This window comes from Pygoscelis adeliae, unplaced genomic scaffold (assembly GCF_000699105.1).
Source record: "Pygoscelis adeliae isolate BGI_AS28 unplaced genomic scaffold, ASM69910v1 Scaffold149, whole genome shotgun sequence".
Classification (NCBI taxonomy): domain Eukaryota; kingdom Metazoa; phylum Chordata; class Aves; order Sphenisciformes; family Spheniscidae; genus Pygoscelis; species Pygoscelis adeliae.
In genome coordinates, this window is record NW_008825494.1 from 2,521,019 (window position 1) to 2,541,057 (window position 20,039).

The 20,039-nt window shown below is 41.2% G+C and overlaps 2 protein-coding genes across 2 annotated transcripts in view; one reads left to right on the top strand and one right to left on the bottom strand.

Annotated features, from left to right (window-relative positions):
* The window catches only part of CYFIP1 (cytoplasmic FMR1 interacting protein 1), a 60,475-nt gene extending 55,858 nt beyond the window's left edge, over window positions 1-4,617 (top strand). The window contains exons 27-30 of the mRNA XM_009331289.1: window positions 918-1,012; window positions 2,187-2,425; window positions 3,360-3,507; window positions 3,980-4,617. Of these exons, the coding sequence (XP_009329564.1) occupies window positions 918-1,012; window positions 2,187-2,425; window positions 3,360-3,507; window positions 3,980-4,144 (647 nt within the window). The 3' untranslated portion in view covers window positions 4,145-4,617. The remainder of the gene's footprint in view (window positions 1-917; window positions 1,013-2,186; window positions 2,426-3,359; window positions 3,508-3,979) is intronic.
* Window positions 4,618-8,052: 3,435 nt separating this feature from the next.
* Window positions 8,053-18,776, bottom strand: NIPA2 (non imprinted in Prader-Willi/Angelman syndrome 2). Its single transcript, XM_009331290.1, has 7 exons — window positions 18,723-18,776; window positions 13,895-13,955; window positions 13,309-13,531; window positions 11,458-11,514; window positions 10,609-10,699; window positions 9,893-10,053; window positions 8,053-9,027 (listed from the first exon to the last, which is right to left on the bottom strand). Exons 3-7 carry the CDS (start codon window positions 13,445-13,447, stop codon window positions 8,390-8,392), a joined length of 1,086 nt encoding a protein of 361 aa, XP_009329565.1. The 5' UTR covers window positions 13,448-13,531; window positions 13,895-13,955; window positions 18,723-18,776; the 3' UTR covers window positions 8,053-8,389.
* Window positions 18,777-20,039: the final 1,263 nt, after the last annotated feature.

Below are 20,039 nucleotides of genomic sequence, written 5' to 3' on the forward strand. Positions count from 1 at the left end.
GGCAGTATTACCCCTCTGTGTGGATGTGGTGAGAGGCTTTCCCAAAGGTGCAGTGTAGCTTATATGATTGTCAGTTAAATGGGGTGGGCTTGATCATACAGGGTATAGGAAGTCTGTCAGCAGAGTAAGTAAATACAAGTGGTCCCTGGTCCCAGTAGACTTTTCACATGCCTTTTTACTGAACTGGGCATGCAGTGGTGAATGTTTGCAGGACTGCTTCCTCTGGTATCTGCTTTCCTCATCCTTCATCATCAGAAAGTGAGCTTTCCCCCCGCCCCCCACGCTTCTCTTCTTTCTGTGTTGCTCTTCTGTCTCCTTTCCTTTCCGTTTCTGATTCCAAGCTGATTTGTTCTGCTTGGAGAATATTTCCAGACTCACCGTAGCTACTTGCATCTCTGCATAAAACTAAGCAGACCATTGTAAACAGTATTTTCCCTTTTGCCGGAGAACATTTCCTACTTGCCAGTGATGAGGGGGTGCCAACTGCTTTTTTTAAGCCTTGTTATACACAGAATTCCACCCTCATTGTACCCCACCTTCTAGAGTCAAGCATTTATGATAAGGACAATTTAGTTGGCTTAGTACAAGTGGGAGTCAAATGTGTTAGCAGCAGCAGCATAATAGAGCCTTGTATTCGGTCTTCAATTTAGTTAATTAAATGTATTCTACTACAAATCCTTGGTTTCTTTTTGTTTGCACATACAATGCAACATTTTAAAATATAAATATATATTTTTCTAAAAGCACATTGAAGATTAACCAACTACTTAGACCTATAAAAATAAGTTACCCAGTTTTCTACTGCGCTGAATAAAGATTGTGTAAAAATAAGAATTTTCTTGCTTAATTTCAATTTATAAAATTAATTCAGCTGCCAATTAAATGAATCTGCACACTCTTTTTTTTTTTTCTTTCAGAGGGTGAAAGGCTCGATGCTAAAATGAAGAGACTAGAATCAAAATATGCTCCGCTACATTTGGTTCCTCTCATTGAAAGACTAGGAACACCCCAGGTAATCTCTCTCATTTGTGTCGGAGGCAATTCAAGAAATTTCTGAGCACGAAAGCCTGTCCTTTCACATGTGCCGATAGCTGTGTCAGAACTTCAACCTGCACATCCAGCTTGTTCACACAACAGTGTTTGTTGGGTTTTTTTTCAGATCCATGGAGTTGGTAAAGCCCTTAAAGCTCAGAAATTTAAAACATTTAAGACTGGGGTGGAATTGACATGTTTTGGGGAAAATTTGTATGTACGTTGCTATGTGATACCTTCTTGCATAAGGGCCAGCCTGGGAGGTCCTAGTGCAAGTTCCACCAAAAGCAATCAGTTTTCTTGTGCACGTGTGTGTGTATATATATATATATATACACTTTAAAACAATTTATTCCTCTCTCAGCCAGCTGATTAGAAACTCTTGGAAAATGAGCTGAGTTGAGCTTTCCTGGAAACACAATGACCAAAGAGAGCATTCTTGAACTGCCTTTGCAGCTTCAGCACTATTTCCCTTTCTCTCAGTGTGAGTGATACATTAATTCCCTGCTAACCTCAGCAGTTTACAAGTGATTGAGATGTGAATAGTAGAAACTAAGAGGGGAGTGCTCTGAAGCAGACTCCAGGCTGCTTTTATCATCCTATGTGCTGCAGCTCGGTGGGTGCTGTTGCACTGTAGGAGGGCGCTCTCAATGTGATGGGACAAGCCCTAACCCGCGCTGCCGTTGATGGGTTTTGTCTGAGCCCGTTTGTGCTGTCTTCGGAGCTTTCCCACCTCTAACAGCAGCAGCTGAGGGAGGTACGCAGAAGAGCGCAGGCAGGAGCTACTGCCCGTACTAGCAGCAGAGCGCTGAACTCTTCGGTTTTTCTTTCTGCCTCCGTTCAGGTGAAGAATTCTTTAAACTTCCCTGGGACTAGTCCAGGATCAGCATTACTGCAGTTAGCGTTACTTACTTTCAAGCCTGTCTGCTCGAAAAGGCGTTTACAATTTTCTCTGAATGTTTTTTCCACTGAACTGAACCCCAGGTTAGTGGCCTCTGACCTCACTTCAAGTCAGGAGGAACATCTCCTAGAATAAACCAAGTGAAACTGAAAAACGCATTGTTTTGTTTTTTTTTTTTCTTTTTTTTTTGAATGAAGTCTTGCGGTCAAGTGGCTTTTACCAGGATTTTGCACTTTCTTTCTCTCCACCTTAGCAAATAGCAATCGCAAGGGAAGGGGACTTGCTGACCAAAGAACGCCTCTGCTGCGGCCTGTCCATGTTTGAGGTTATCCTGACGAGGATCCGCTCCTTCCTGGACGATCCCATCTGGCGCGGGCCCCTGCCCAGCAATGGGGTGATGCACGTGGACGAGTGCGTGGAGTTCCATCGCCTCTGGAGCGCGATGCAGTTCGTCTACTGCATCCCCGTGGGAACGCACGAGTTCACTGTGGAGTACGTACTGCCAGCTGCCAGCGGTCCACCTGCGGGCAACAGTACTTCGCTTGTCCTCCCTGTAACTGGCGGGGGGGCCTAGAATGGAGGCGTTTGTTTGCCTGTCTGCAAGAGCTTAGTGCGAAAACAAGGGGAAATGCTGCGATCACTGGGAGGGGCTCATAATCCCTGAACACAGATATAATTGTATCTTTAACAAAAATAACCCTCTATTTTAACTATTGCCACTGTATAATGAGTGATCCCATGACAAACGGGCCCTAGCACGCGTCTTTCACTAGTCGTCAGACCCCTACGGACGCTGAACTTAAATAAAACGGCTGAACGTTGGTGCATATATTTCTAACAAGTATTTTCTTCTCTGAATTAAGAGCAAGAATGAACACTTGGAAGTTAACATGATTAACATGAGTTAACCAGGAACTGTAGTTCTTGGTTTTGTTAATTTTGATGATATCCTTATTTTGATAAACGGTTGAGCTGTAACGTGCTTTTCACTGAGCAGTTACGGAGGCAACAGCATAGGACGTTTGCTCCCTTTCTCGCCTGCGGCCCAAAGGAGCAGAGTGGTGTCGAACTCCCAATTTGTTTTCTTTGAAAGCGTTGTTTCCTTTGAAAATGAAATGTACTGCCGCTGGAGTCTAATGGGGGGTAAAGGCTTTTGGAGTAGCTCTACGTTGTGTAAAATTGGGGGGGGAGGGGGGCGGGCGCTTCTGTTCTTCCATTAAGCATCCATTTGCATCGCTTGTGGTATCTGGAAAGAGAACTTAATTTACCGGAGACTTTGCCGTATTTTCTAGATTAATGTCTAACATATTCTAGAGTGATATATATATGTAGTTTAGTATTATGGCTGATTACCGAGCATTTCCTGGGGGTACGTTTCTGAAGATTTAGGTGAAACGTGCTTTATGCGGTGCGTTTCCTCTTTCAGGCAGTGCTTTGGAGACGGCTTGCACTGGGCTGGCTGTATGATCATTGTGCTTTTGGGACAGCAGCGTCGCTTTGATGTGTTGGATTTCTGCTACCACCTGTTGAAAGTCCAAAAGCATGACGGCAAAGACGAGGTTATAAAGAATGTGGTGAGTTGAAAAGACCTGTTCTGTATTCGCTGTGGTAATAAAGACAACAATAAATCAGGGCTGTTTGTGCTCGGATGCGGTGTAGACGTAGCAATCGCTTTTTAGAATGAAATGCTGAAAATGAGGGCACCGGGGTTTTTAGGAACAAAAGATTAAGGCGTTAGCGCTGGAGTTGGAAGGCTGGTCAGTGAGAATTCTGATTTCCTGAATATGTGGGATTTTCTTAATGCTTTCCATCTCTCATACGTGCATTCAGATTATGACAAGGCTGCTGTAAATTGCCCTTTTTTGTACAAAAAGCAGCACTGTCAAAAACCAGCGTGCACCTTGGATTTTCACTGGATTAGCAGTGGAAGGGAAACATTCATAACGTTGCTGGGAGAGGTGAGGTAACGGCCTTTGCCGCTTTTGTGTCTGAGGCTTTTCATCTCCAAAGCTAATTCCTGTGTGTCCGGTTTTTTGATGTTCGCAGCCTTTGAAGAAAATGGTTGAGAGAATCCGCAAGTTCCAGATTCTGAACGATGAAATAATTGCTATTTTGGACAAGTATTTGAAGTCCGGCGATGGAGAGAGCACACCCGTGGAACACGTGCGCTGCTTCCAGCCACCTATTCATCAGTCCCTTGCCAGCAACTAGACTTCCCACCTAACGATACTTTGTGCACCTATATAGGCTAAAAGTTTGAGAAAGGGGAAAAAAAAAACCAACTACAAAACACACCAACACTTTTAAGGAATACTCTCATCTGCATTTTTCAGTATGCCTGTGCCATTTGAGTGGTGCACTGTCCTCTTCAGTCTCCAAGCACAGTAACTGTATACAATCTATACTTATTTTTCAAGACTAAAATTTTATACACTTTGATTAAAAACCTGCGACTGTAAAAGATTTTTGAAATCTCTTTGAAATCTCATTCCTGGACTGAGGTGGCCATTTTAGACTGGACTGGCATAATTTCCCCCCGAAGCTATGGAAATAGTAGCTGTGGAGGATAAGAAACTGGGTTCTGTAGAAAAAAAAATTTTTAGAAATCAATTACTAATTGTTTGTATTAGAACATTAATTGCTTAATTAGCCTTTATTAAAAAAAAAACAAAACAAACAACAAACTGCTGGTGCTTTGTGAATAATTGTTCTAGCCAGTTGATTATTTTTCCTCTTTGCAAAACTATCCTCTGAGATCAGTAATTATGGAAATGAAGGCTAATTAAGGTGATTGTTTCAAAGTTATTTAACATGGAGGTGACTGAGTGTATTCTGATCTTTTTAAAAGGCAGTAGTTTGATTGATTAGAACGGGCACTGTTTACTTTTTCCTAACGAGAGCTTCTAACACGAGTTATATTTTGGTTGGAGATACATACCTGTGTACCCACACAGAGGTTTGCAAGCGATAAGGAATTCTTGTTTACAAGAATCTCGAACACAGTGATCAGGTGTAATCTATCCCAGTACATAAGCTCTAACGATGTTAATCATGATTTACTTATAGAAAGTATTTGTTTAATTATACTTACTGTATTATGCAAACACTGCATCAGTAAAATTGTTTGTAAAACTTCGCAACTGTAAAACTCGACTTTTCAAGCAACCAGTTCAGCCGAAAGCAGTAACTCCTGCTTGCTTTACGGCAGGATCCTCACGGAGCTTTTCCGTGGTGTCGGATGGTCAGTCAGCTGTTAGGATCAACCCAACGCCCTTTTCCCAAAACAAACGTGAGTTAAGATGGCCGGAACAGACACGGACGGGTAATTACACGTTTTACCCAGGATATGGATTTCTGGAGATGTTATTTGGTTAACGTTTCTAACCCATAGTGTGAAACCAAGAACGCATCCCTTTGCGAACCCGTTTCTCTCCCTTCCCTCTCACTCGTTCAAGGTGAGGTTACGGCCCATCCTTTCTCCTGCTCAGCTCTTTTCAGATGTTTCACAGCAACGGAATCAAGTCCAGTAATGGGTAGAAATGAGCGTCTGCAGAGGCGGTATGCGGGAGATGAGGAACGTGTAGGTACTGGGGTGGCAGGGAACTGGATTTTGAGGGGAAAAGAAGAAATGAACTGAAATTCCTCAGCAAAACAGAGGATGGGGATTTGCCGGGCAATCCATAAGCAAATTTCCAGTACCACAGGCTTTCCCAGGGCATCTGTGCTCGAGAGCTGCCATTCTGGAGTGGTCTCTGTTGTGGTGAGAGCGCACACAAGGCCGCCCAGGGTGGCGGAGACAGAAGTAAGAAACACTTGTGCTTTGTTGTGCCCGCTCGTTGCAGGGTTTCTTTTACAAGACGCTTAACACACAGTTTTCTGTAGGAAACGTTCCTTTTTTGTCCTTCACCGCGCTCTGCAAAGATGACTTTTAGCCAACCAAACACTTCCCTGGCTTCAGGCTTCAATTAAGGGAATGAACAACTTTCTTAATTTGTTGAGATAATCATTGGTTTAGGGACAAGTCTCACATGCTTGAGGCTTTGGCTGGGCACTGCGGTGCAGAAATGGTTAATTAATAAAGCCTGATTTTTTTGTTTGTTTGTTTGTTTAAGGAATATTTTAAAATAACGAATCATGGTGTGAGTAAAGTAAATTCTAATTCTTACCGGTTAACTGGCAGCAGCAAGCAAATTGGTCTCTAACATCTTAACGCTAGTAGTTTTAATACAGATGTTAAGATCTTTTTTTTTCTTTTCCCTTTAGTTAGTATGGGTTTAAGATAATTCGGACATTAGTCCTATGAGATGCTCGTTTCACATTTTTAAAGGTAGCTTACTATTTTTTTCATTTTCAACAGGATATTAGGCTTTGAGTTAAGACCTCTTCACCTGGTGTAGCTGCTTCTAAGGCGTAATTTTTTCATTTTAAATTCTCTCTCATCCAAAACAGCGGGTCTGTAGGCCAAAACATAAAGTAACAGCTTCCGCTGTACGAAATTGTAACCTGCTCTTCGGTCAGGCCGGTGCTTTGGTACGAAGGGTGGCAGCTGGGAGTTCAGTGACTCGGTAGTTTGACTTCTTCCCTGCTGCTCCCCATTACCGTGCTCTTGGTTGCATGTTAGACAGACGTGTTTCCGTGACTGAGCGCTGCCCCTGTGATGTCCCATAAAATTAGGCAGAAGTTCAAATCCCATTCTTCAACCAGAATTTAAAGAACCTTTTTTCTTGCTTGACACCTTGACACGTGTGACATCGTTGTGGTTTAACCTGTCGGCAACTGAGCACCACACAACCACTCGCTCACTCCCTCCCCCTGCCCTGCTGGGATGGGGGAGACAATTGGAAGAGTAGAAGTGAGAAAACTCGTGGGTTGAGATAAAAACAGTTTAATAATTGAAATAAAATAATAATAACAGAATATACAAAGCAAGTGATGCACGATGCAATTACTCACCACCCGCCGACCAATGCCCAGGCAGTCCCCGAGCAGCGGCCCCCCTGGCCAGCTTTCCCAGTTTATGTACTGAGCATGACATCACATGGTATGAAATGTCCCTTGGGCCAGTTTGGGTCGGCTGTCCTGGCTGTGCCCCCTCCCAGCTTCTTGTGAACCTCCAGCCTTCTCAGTTGGCAGAGCATGGGGAGCTGAAAAGTCCTTGACTAGTGTAAACACTACTTCACACACCGATGTTTTAGTTGTTGCTATCAACATTGTTCTCACCCTAAATCCAAAACACAGCACTGTACCAGCTACTAGGAAGAAGATGAACTCTATCCCTGCCGAAACCAGGACAGGCATGTACCAGAGGAAGGCAGCAGAGTTAGTTTCACAGGTGGGAGCTGGTTTTTTGTCCTGGTAGTGATCTTAAACTATACTCTTTTAACAGTAAGCACAAAAACTGACAAATTACAGCAGTACCTAGTTGCCTCTGTCCCAAATAATAGCTAAGTTTCACACCTACAGTAGAAATGTTATAAAAATATCACTAATTTTTATCTTCTGCCTTTGTGAACTTAAAGAACCACCGCCTGCCTTCCCCACCCCTTTTTAAGCAATGACATTACATTTCCCCTTTCTACCCCTTTTTTTAAACTTACTTACAGTGTCACAGCCAGTAACTGCGTTACTGCAAACAAAACTGCAACTCTCTGAGTTCAAGCTGCAACATCAAAAACACAGAGCAGCTCTAGAGCCAGGGCAGCGTGGCCCAGCAAACAGATGGAACGTGACCCCTTCCACAGAAGAGGGAGTAGCTGTTTTGGCTACTACTAACAACTCACATCCTTCCTCCTGCGTAAGGTGGCACGGCAGGAGCTACCGCCTCACCTTCCCAAGCAGAGGAGAAGCTCCTGCCTTCTTGTTGCTGTCAGCAGCTACTCCGATTTGGTAAGGTTGGGGCTTTTTGACGCAACTCCTGCAAGCTTCGCATACAGCTTTAGTAAAGCAGTATTTTCAAAGGATTAGTCTTGCTTGGTTGAACGTTCCCCTTCCTCTTTTCCAAACTGGGACAAGAGTACTTACTTACTGCAGCTCCCGTTTTAGTGTGTTTACAGTCACTCGGCGTTCAGTCAGGGCACAAGTACAAAGGATTCAGGTTCACTGCAATCTTTTTACCACCAATGCAGAAATAAAGCGATTTATTTTTGATAAAATTGTCATTAGTGCAATACATCTTGAAACAGAAGACTGAAATGAAAGTATTTACACATAACTTAAGCAACAGAATCAACTGTGGTCTGAGGTCATTTTAGTATTTTTTAAAGTAAAAATAAGGCAAATGAAAACCCCTTCAGTGTTCTTTATCCAAACTAACCAAACTTAGAAATTAACGATTGTCTACACATACTGTTAAAAAGTACATGAGGTTCCAGACAAGCTCAGACATTTCACAGCAGAAAAAAAAAATAATTCCAGAGTTGCAGAATTGTTCCTTCCTTCAGTAACACGTAGGTATGTTCAGAAGGCTGACAGACTTCCATTTCTCCTGGCTGAGAGACTCTCAGTGGATAGTATTTCACCTAGACAGGCAGAACTTTCCTCATCGTGATTAAAGCAGTCGTACGTGCTCGGCAAAGTACCATTCGCTGCTCTCTCATCTTTCCGCAAAGAGAGGGGCAGATTTGCTAGGGTGAAATTAACATCTTTGAAGGCATGCAATAGAAAGATCCCCACAATAATAGTCAGGAAGCCACTGAAGGTGCCAATAATGTCATCAGCCGCCATGTGTTGCCATTCCTTGAAAAGGATGGCAGAACAAGTTAAAACAGATGTCGTAAAGATTACATAATATATTGGAGTCACTATCGAAGTATTGAATATATCCAGAGCCCTGTTTAAATAGTTGATCTGCGTGCTCACACAGACAATAAGGCTTAGCAGCAGAATCCAAGATAAGGGATGTTTCAGCACTGGTCTTCCTGCAAAAAGTTCCTTTATAGTGATGCCCAAACCTTTTACACAGGAGACTGATAATGCTCCGATTACAGAGCAAATTGTTATGTACACGAGAATGTTGGTCTGTCCATGGCGAGGTCCCACCACAAATATTAGAATTAAAGACACAATGACAACAAGAGTTGCGAAGACCACAAAACCTGTGGTTGGGGGGGGAAAAAAAAATCTCGTTAGTTACGTACACTATCAAGAGCATCGTAGAGGTACCAAGAAAACATTAACACTGCGATCGGCTCAGCTTAAACAGAAGAGTTCAGGACGTTGCTCATCATTACTCTCCAACATAAAAAGTTAAAACGATTTTATAGTAAGCTACCTAAAACAAGGAGCGAAACTCGGGCATGCTGATAGACTGGTAGAGGTAATACAACAAGATGACTACAGGATTAACTTGCTAAATTGCCTTACGCACAGACTCACTGAGGTGAAGATGCCACTGGATGCAGTGTCTGAATGGTTTTTAGGGAGGTACGTTTTGGCAGGCTGCTGCATTCATCGGCAGATTTCCAATAATCGGGTCATTCCTTAAGATCAGCTTTTTAATCTCTGCGCTGGCTCTTTCCTCGTGTTTAAAATGGGAATTGTCTTTGCATACATAGTATTTTGCAGATGTGTATTTGCGAGGGCCTCATCTTCCAGGATTCCGCTTCTCAGCGGACTTACCACAGCACCTACTTTTCATTTTAAGACTAGCTCAAAGTTGGGCTTAGAGGCTGACACGCTTCAATTAAAATTTACAGAAGTTGTGTTTATACAACTGTGCTGCTATATTTCTTTAAACTCATCTCAGTGGTTCACATCAAGACATTTTGTTCAAGGCCAGACGAGTTCACTGGCATCATGCAAAGCTCCCTCCGGAATTATGTCACAGAATTCAAATCTCTACTTCATTTTGACAACGTGAAGCAGACACGGGCTATCTTCCTGGAACTTGAAAGCAGCAGTAATGAAACTATAATAAAGAAATGATGGGCTGCATACATATCAAGCCAGCATTTTTCTTACCTGGATCACCTAGTTTGTGGGACATTTCATTCAAAGTTTCTACTTCCTCCTCTTGTGGAGCGTGAATTACCATCACAGTTGATCCCAGTATACTTAGCAAACACCCTATTTTTCCATGTAGATTAAGTTTTTCATTTAAAAAGAAGGATGACAGAATGGCACTGAGAAGAAAAAAATGCACCAGGAAACATGGAATTAGTAATATCTTCTTCATTTGCTCATCGACTTACAGGTTGCTTTGACTGTACAGGTCGCTTGCATGCACAATGTGCAGCTTAAAAGTAGCTACATAGTTGATTTTCTATCTCAAGATGCTTGCTATGGACAGAACGACCTGTTAATATTTGGCATCTCTCCCCAGAACCCCTTTTTTATGCTGCCTCCCAAAAAACTCTAAGCACTTGTAAAAATAATTTTTAAAAGGCAAAAATCTTAACTCTACTTAGGAATGAAAATACTGCCCTGCTGTATACAATGTGTTTTTGAAATGCAGAAGGTGATAGCTTCTCACAGATCGAGGTGTAGATGCATTGCTAGAACCCTTTTATAGCACAGTCACTTCACATCTGGAGAAACCTGGAGTTACTCCTGATGTTTATAAGCACTGTTGTTAAGAACAAACCACATTTATTACAGCATATTTCAGTGACATATTTCTAAATAAATATTCTACTTCTCTCTCTGAAACCACACTGCTTTCTGTTAGTGTTTCTTACCTTACAAGAACACTGAGAGCTCCTAAAGGAGTCACTAACGTAGCTGGTGCAAAAGCATAGGCAGCAAAGTTAGCTACTTCGCCAGCTCCCACTGCAGAGTAATAATAATAATAATTAAAAAAGAAGGAGTTCAACTGTCTTTTACACAACAAACCTGTGAATCAGTGCAAGTGTTCTTGTAGACATAAACATGCAGTAAGGGAAGAACGGAAAATTCTAATTATAATGTTCAGCTAACAGTACTAGCAGAACACCCCCCCTCCCCCTGTGATTATATTTTAAAAACAGGCTGGGGGACTGCAACAGGTATTAAAATTAATTCAGCCAAATTAGAAGGTGTTTTATTTTGGTGCCTATGTTGTAGCTCCCCAGCCTGCCAGCTTGAGTCATGAACTTCTGCATGGAGAAATCTGCAATGGCAGGATACAGGGCAATGCACACATTAAGCCATAGTTACCTGAACACAGCCAGTAAGTCGAGAGTTTCAGCAATGAAAAAAAAAAAACCCTTCAGAAAACAGACATCATCCCAAAATATGCTTCCCTCTAAAGAATCCTGCATATCTAAGCACTTCTCTGCTAAGACGAAAACCAGAATGCACATGCTAGCCAAGAGATACAGGAAGACCAACCTCTGCCGAGTTCCACTGCCCAAAGAGGGCAGTCGAATTAATGAAAGACCTTCCGCTCTGAGAGAAGTTATATTAAAATCATGAGAGCTGCACCCATCGAATCACCAGACAGCATTACCATACATTGTGGAATCCCCAACTTGCTCCTTTTTTGTAACCATTGCTGCCATCTGTGGTGTAGTTATTTACTTAACACAGATTATATTTTTGATACTTACTTGAAAGAAGTCCAGCCCACCACAGCCACTCCTTAAGGTATGCATGACCACCTTGACCTAAAATTGAAAGAATGTTTGCTACTCCATTAAAAACACATATCAACAAACAGTAAGCCCCATCACTGATAACGTCACCAAAATAATTTTTGCAGCCCATGCCCTTAAAAACATGGGCAATCTTTTGGGCTTTATAGTTAGAGGGGTTGAAATAAAATCTTCAAATTTCTGAAGTGCATACGCCTCCTGCAGCCTACTTTGTATTAGAAATGGCACTGATGACCATATCTGCATTACCCCGAAAAACAGTTCTTTCAACTCATTGTAATGACACGAAAAGCCAAGTTTTGTGTCCCTCATGAGAACACTACTTCGTGGATAATGTGTGTGGCTCATGTGGTTGATTACATGTACAAACATGTGAAATGCAGTCACACTTTCCCATTCCAAACCAGGGAGCATGTATTACATATCTTGAGATCAATCATCTTTTAGAAGCAGAGATGACAGTTACTGAATGAAAAATATTCAGATTCAACCCTATGAATCACCTGAGGATGCTGCAACCATCCTATCTAAATCCACCCTATTTCAGTTTAAAACCATTGCCCCTTGTCCTGTCACTACAGGCCCTGGTAAAAAGTCTTTTTCTATCTTTCTTTTAAGCCTCCTCCAGGAATTGAAAGGCCGCAATAAGGTCTCCCCAAAGCCTTCTCTTCTCCAGGCTGAACAACCCCAACTCTCCCAGCATTCCCTCATAGGAGAGGTGTTCCATCCCCCTGATCATTTCCGTGGCCCTCCTCTGGACCCGCTCCAACAGGTCCATGTCTTTCCTGTGCCGAGGGCTCCAGAGCTGGATGCAGCACTCCAGGTGGGGTCTCACCAGAGCAGAGCAGAGGGGCAGAATCACCTCCCTCGACCTGCTGGCCACGCTGCTTTGGATGCAGCCCAGGGTATGATCGGCCTTCTGGGCTGCGAGCGCACATTGCTGGTTCATGTCCAGCTTTTCATCCACCAGTACCCCCCAGTCCTTCTCGGCATGGCTGCTCTCAATCCCTTCATCCCCCAGCCTGTATTGATACCGGGGGTTGCCCCGACCCAGGTGCAGGACCTTATGTCCAGCTTTTCATCCACCAGTACCCCCAAGTCCTTCTCAGCAGGGCTGCTCTCAATCCCGTCATCCCCCAGCCTGGTATTGATACCAGGGGTTGCCCCGACCCAGGTGCAGGACCTTACACTTGGCCTTGTTGAACTTCATGAGGTTCGCACAGGCCCACTCCTCAAGCCTGTCCAGGTCCCTCTGGATGGCATCCCGTCCCTCTAGTGAATCAACTGCATCACTCAGCTTGGTGTCATCTGCAAAGTTGCTGAGGGTGCGCTCGATCCCACTGTCTACGTCATTGGGGAAGGTATTAAAATAGTATTGGTTCCAGTACGAACCCTTGAGGCACACTATTCGTTACACGTCATCATTACAGTGATTTGTAGTTTTCTAAAACAATCTCCTGACACTCAAGTGCAGTTACCATTCTCCTACATTCACTCATTCAGGAGCGTAGATGTAGTTAAGAGTGCTGGTTCCAAGTTCAATTTGCAAGTACAATTCAGATTTAACTGACACGCAAAAGCGTCGTTCAACAAGTGTCCCTAGAGGGCATTATGTGCAAATTAAGTAGTATGTATCACACAGAGTTACGTGTATCTGACACCAGAGAAAAAACACATCAGCTATATGTTTTAGGTTTCATACACCTGTAACAAACAAAAAAAGTCAAAACAAGATCATAAATTTAGTAATCTTCTGTTAAACAGCAAAACTTCAACGTCAGCAAGTTTCTTAAAACATGTATTTACCTGCTCTCATGGAGCCTTTCCTAGCTAACCGGAGAAGGCCTTTCTTTTTCAGGATGAAACTTCCTCCAATGAAAATGCTGGAACTCATAGCCAACACCAGACCGATACAGAAGTCATATCTCCCACGAGTTTGGCTCATCTCGTAAACTCCTAAAGACTGTCACATTGATCAATGAACAGTAGAACTTCTGTTACTCAACACAAGATGATGCAACACTGAAACCTGAGCAAAACAAACACATCGGAATTAAACTGGTAGAAATACATACTGTACAGGAAAATCCTCAACAGCTCACGTGACCGGTTCTCCTGTGAACGGTCTCTGCTATGAGCGTTAGGAAAAAAAAGGCAATCTTCGAAGCGTGTGTAGGCTTGAACCATGGATGAGTGACTAGTAAGTCCGAACGCACAGAAGGAAGGGCTTCCGATCTGGCATATAAAAACTGAAACCCGAACAAATAAAACTTCTTTGAAAAAAAGCTAAGGAAAACTTAAAGAGGTGTGATTTATTTTTCTTTTCAGTAACTTCACAGATCTATGTCCGGCACACTGTGTAACCGACAATACTGATCAAACAGTTACTTACATTGAAATCAGTTTGTAAGAGAGTTTGAGAACAGCCACAGCATTTCTTCCATACAAACTCACTAGAAAAATGGAAAAGAAGATTAGAATGGGTGTTCAATCATACAGTAATTTCCCTAACACAAACAAGCTTGAGATGTATGCACATGCACTTGTCCTCTAACAAACAGGGAAATCTGGACCAAGAAATAAGGCATCTGTTTGTCGATATATTTTACAGAGTTTCCCATACCTGTATGAAGCATCTTTTCAGCTTAGCTACAGTAACTATTAAGAGTTTACAGTTTAAAAGCTTTCACCTAGCTTGGTAAGATTCCAAATTTACTTCGGTAAGACCTTCAACAACAGCTTAGCAGAAGATAGCAATTTTTAGGCTAGAAATCAAGATTTTACATATTCAACCTCCAGCTTAACAAGGAAATTTATTTCAGTGCATCTTTTCTCCTGTTACAAGCCGCAATGAAGATATCCTGGATTCCATCTAACACACAAGATTTTGAATTTAAGGTACCTCTGTAGGTAACTTTTAAACTGAAGAGAAAAAAGCTTAAAGTACTTTCAAGGTGATTAACCTCTCTATAGTATGAAGGGAAATGAAAACTATTTTTAGGCTTTGATTTCAAGACAACTGGTAATTATGGCAGTATAGAGAACTGTTCTAAAGGAAGAAAACACCTATAGATAAAACAATTCTTTTCCTGGAAACACCAATCACAGATGTGCCAAGACTAGCATTTAGTTCCCTAAGAATTATTTTCCAGATACTCAGAAGCATGGCATATGACATGAGTTGCATTAACAAGCTTTTGATTTAAAAGTAAAAGGGGGAGAAAGAAGAGGATGGAATAAAATGTTTCCATTTCAGTGCTTATTGGAATCTGAATTCCACAGCTTTAATGTTGAGATACAGCAGCAGCTTCCCCAAGCGGGAGCACAATGCTGCTGTCAAGGCACTGCGGTATCAAGCACCCTCTTTCATGCTCAGGCAGAGATGGACACACCCACTGGGAGTCCAGGACTAGATAAAATCATACGCCGGTCTGCCATGCCAGTTCACAGTTCTGATTCCTCCACCTGTTTCTTCAAAACCTGTTTTCTTCTGAAACGACCTTTCCCCGTACGTTCTTGGTTCTGACTTTGATTAATTTGCTACACCCCTAGGAAAAACCTAGCAGAGAGCTACAGATAACATTAAAAATGAACACAGATCCTTTTACTTGCAGCCAGTTAGGCTGTGAAAAAGTATAGGAAAACAGTCCCATTTAATAAGCGCTCAGCATGGCACTATTCAAAATGCTGCAAGATCCACAGTTCAAAATTCTCAAAACCTCTTCCCTTAATGCTTGCATAGTAATTTTTAATATCTTATTTTGTAGGAAAAATTTAAGTAAATGAACTGCAAGGGTCCGCTTTCATTTTCTAGCAACTTTTAAAAATAAACTTAAGTAGATTGTTGCATGATACAGAATCACCTATCAAACAAAACCAAAAAAGACAAATCATGAGCGCGGGAGACAGACCAGAACAAGCCACCTCACTAACCACATCAAGTATTTCTCTGGTTTTGAATTCAAAGCAAAACTTTCAGTCCCCTGAAGAACAAAGGCATTTTTTAATGCAAGGAAAAGACACCAAGAGACTTTTGCGACTGTTCTCTCTACCATCTCTTCTAGCAGTCACAAGTCACACTGTTCAGGTAATCAAGCTAAGAGTGTTCTCCTAGCTCCAGCTGCTGTAAAATGTGATACTGGTATAGCATCACCTGGGGGAGGGGGGCTTCTTTCTCTGAGCTTTTCTACTCTACCAGCGTTTTCAACAGTTGCTAATCTAGTTATGTTACTAATGGGAGTGCTTTTACTAGTATAGCTTTTTACTGAAACAGAACTCACCGTACTGGCAAAACCACTTTTTTTTTCCTCTCCCTGGCTTGCACAGCTTCATCTACATGATAACATTTCTGACAGAGGTAAAGAGCATCAGTTAGTCCCATGCTGACATCTTCCACCCACTGCATTTCAGAGACAAGGGAAGAAGCACAGGCTGCTTTTCTCTGGAGTAGAGGAAGAATTTGACTGCAGAAGAATGAGGAAAACTTGCGAGCTAACAGGTAATTTTCTGAATTTAGACTTAAAAACACCCTAAGGATGCTACGCTTCAAAACTAGTAGTTCTTCTCTCCCCCATGTCCCAAATGCATCAAAGAGTTTTCGATTCCCTGACAACCACTTTGTTAATCTCATAAATGACTCAAATCTTAACCACTTCTTCACACAAATCACTGCTAGCTCTTCTTGCTAAGTTTATTTGTCCTCACAGACACGGCCAGTCCCATTTCTGCTTGGGCTGGACTGCCATACTTCCACCTCAGGTTTATACCGATGTCGACATTTGCTGACCATTTCTGCCGCACAGTCATGGCGAACCCAACTTCTCTCTGAAGAGATTTGGTTCACACAGCGCAGATGTAATTCGCATGAGTAGAACTGACACGTATAGGCACAGGAAGTTTTGCACTTCAGGAAACCAGTAGTTTAGTTCTCACCCTAAGACTTAGTAAAAGAAGAAGAACTAATGCGTTCTCATAAATATAATCAAGAAAAAAATATTACCTTTGGAAATAAGAAAAAAAAAAGCCACGAAATGAGCAGTTTCTGGAATAAATACTCCTCTCACGTTTCAGCTTTGGGAACATGCCAAAGCTGTCCCATTCCAGCAGCCAGGGCTGCTACTAAGTTATAAACAGGAGAGAAGCCAGAAAATGTAGGAGTTAAACAAAGCTGGCAGTGGTTTTAGTTGTATTTGGTGTAGTTCTGCAGAGGTTCTTTAATCAAGTTAACAGCTGATTTTAACACAGAGAGTATTTTATCCATCCAAGGCTAGCAGGTTCATGGAGGAATACCAGTTTGCTGCTCTGATTTCAGAGATGTAATGAGGGGATGAGACTTTCCTATCCACAGAAGGTACAACATTTACAGTGCCTCGAAGAATGACCCATTTATGAATGGCCTGTGGATCATCTAGTATCATGAGTCATAACTCTCAGTGTGCAACAGTACAATGACAGACAACACAGGGAACGTATACTGAGTTTGAAGGTTATCAGACAAGGAGAGATGGAGAAAAAGCTTTCTGAAAAAAACAACTGTGGGACATAAGCAAGTCCAGATTAGACACAAAGTTTGTTTGCTTATTTTTAAGACATAACCGAGAAGTATCACAAATGCTGACAAGATAACAGACTCTACGGTCTAAAACACAAGGTAACACTTCTTTGTCTCTTCGCTCAAAAGTTCTTTCCTCCCAAAAGCAGCACATACGCAGCGCTCAAAAGATGTTATATATTTATTGTAACAAGTAAGCTCTTGAAATATTCAGAAACACTAAAAGTGGTGCCATGAGATTAAATAATATTTTACATTTAAAAGCAGATAAGCATAAGTAAGTATGAGGGAGTTATCAGCCAAAGAAAATCAGTGTCACTTCCACAAGCTGTACATTGTATGGAAGCAATAATTCGCTGGTAAAAGTAAGCACGGTGGATTGCCCCAACTTTGCATACTTGGCCACCAGCCCTCAAGGGTTCAGTAGACAGTCTTTTCTCCTAGAAGTAATCTAAATATATGCTAAAATATTTAAATGCTAGAATTCACAATTTTCTTGTCTAAAACCTGATTTTAACTGTGAACAGGATGATGTCCCTAAACTAAAAAGAACCTTAACAGGGCATTTACTTCAACCCTCTGCCATGTATGGCATCATTCACTGCTGCTCCTCATTACAGATAATTCAGCCAAGCTTCTCCCAGGAAATACTTACAAAGGAAACTTCACAAACACCGCAGCCATGCTTTGATGCTGTTAGCAACTCTCATTATCTAATGATCTTCATCTAGATTTTCACTTTGACTTCCAAAGCCTGTTATGTTTGTCCACTCTGGACTTGGAAAAGATACAACTCCCTTTATCTTTGCATCCACGTCTTAACATTACTCTGCAAGTTAGGTGCTTGGCGCTTCCTGCTGTGCCACCCTCTGGGTCCAATCCCAATAGCCCACTTTTTTTTTTTTTTAATGAAGTGCAACTCCCAAAGCCGCATACAGTATTTTAGCTGAGTTATTATTACTTCCGCAATACAGTGGAAGACTATACTTCTTTTCATACAACCCAAAATGGGTGGTTTTCTTAGCCCTCCCTGAGCAGTCATCACTGTTGACCCAACTTCTCTGTTAGTATAACCTCTAAATTCTTTCCTACAGAACTATTGTTCTCTAAACTGTATTTGTATAGCAAATTATTCCTGCCCGGGTGTAATAACTTTCATTTACTCCTATAAAAAGCATCTCTTTTTTTCAGAAATGTTTCCTGAAAATATTCTTCCCTGCTCAATGTCATTAATTCTTTCTTTGTCCTTTCAGCCAGATCACTAATATTAAACAGCACAAGATTCAGACATGACTCACACGGATTTTTAAACAAAGGTATGTTTTGACAAGACATTACTGATAGTTACTCCAGGTACAGCCATTCAGCATCTTTTGAACTGTTCTGTGGTATTTTATTTTCAATTCTGCTTATTTACAAGAGCTCCATGAGAAGTTTTATGTTTCTAACATTGAAACAGAACACCTATTTAATGCCCTCCTAGCCATAAAGCTTTTCAGGGAAGAAAAAGGGGCTGAATCAACAAGCTGCTTTTAACAAATACACATTGACTATTGTGTGTTCCCTTCTTCCCTTTCACAGGCATAAAACCACAGGAAACAGAAACACTCCCTAACAACAAAAATCCAAACATTCAGTGATGAGCCTTTCGAAGGCTCATTATACATACCAATTCTGTTCCAGAATCCAGAGGTATTCACTTCTTAAATATTTCAATGATAGGCTTCTACAATATAAGTTAAAAATAACATTAATTGGCATTGTAAGAATTCAGCTAAAAAAACCTATGTCCGTCATTCCAATTTCATTTCCATGCATGACACACAAGACTGTACATTATCTCATCTCATCTATGCTTTAAAAAGGGACAGGATTTTTGTTTAAAAACACTTGAATAACAAAGAAGAGTTATTTTAAATTTGATCTTCCCTAGGTATGTCTCACCTGAAGTGTTACAGTTATTTCATCCCTTTAATCAAAGAAACTAACTTGCGATCTAAGCTATTCTTTAGAAGGTAACATGCTAAAGTTGAACTGAAATACCAGCCTAGCCCTTTCAGTTTTGTTCTCTAACTTAAGTGCTAAGGCACTTTTATTACAAAAACTAATATAAAGTTTTAATTATTGGCTTTGGTATGGTGAGTTTTCAGAGGATGTTTATAAACAGAACTCTGGGGTGACGGGGAGTACGAACACAGAAATGTTCTCAGTAAGGTTACTAAAATCCCCCAAATATACCTAACTCCAAGCCTTCCTCAGTTATGTTCTGTCCACTCATGAACACATCGTTTAAACACAGGTATAGAGAGAACATTGAAAGGACAGATATAACATAGCGTTAAGATAAAAGAGCTGCTGGTTCGAAACCTAGTCACGTGCATCTTTAAAAGGCCAAGATGCACGCATACAATACCCAAAGATTCTGTATACATTATTTAGGAAAGCGTACCTTCAATTTTGCACTGTAAATCTGCCCCAATACAGATATAGTTTTCCAGCTTTGTCGAAGTTAAATGAGTGTGCAAACTTATACACACAATTATTTACCTATTACATAGGCAAGGTAAAAAAAAAAAAATTTTGTTTATAAAGATAATGTTATATATATGCATATATATATAATATAATGTTAGAGGCACTAGCACAAGTACTCAGAAAGCAAAACATACGTTAACTGTTCTAAAGTTGCCTATTTTAAGAGTTTTAGTCTAACTGCGGGGAAACATCCCTTATAGCAGATTTCTGTTAATAAAGAAAAAGCAACAAGCATTCCATTTTAAGAAACTGGGAGAAAACAAGAAAAACACCACACTAAAAATTTTTGTACATCTTATTCTTTGTATTTGCTATTTGTAGTTATTCTCTTCTATAAAAATGACCTTCAGTTAAAACATTTTCACTTAAAACTAAAAAGTATCTTCACTAGAACAGAGTGCTATTAATGAACTGAATGCAAACCACAGACGGTGCTTTATAGCTGATACTA

Bases quoted from the DNA above. Each gene is read 5' to 3' on its own strand.
- NIPA2 (XM_009331290.1), bottom strand. From the start codon at position 13,447: ATGAGCCAAACTCGTGGGAGATATGACTTCTGTATCGGTCTGGTGTTG. The intron at 11,515-13,308 runs GTAAATACATGT...TTTCAATTTTAG, and splicing joins GAAAGGCTCCATGAGAGCAG to GTCAAGGTGGTCATGCATAC. The intron at 10,700-11,457 runs GTAAGTATCAAA...ATTACTCTGCAG, and splicing joins GTGGGCTGGACTTCTTTCAA to TGGGAGCTGGCGAAGTAGCT.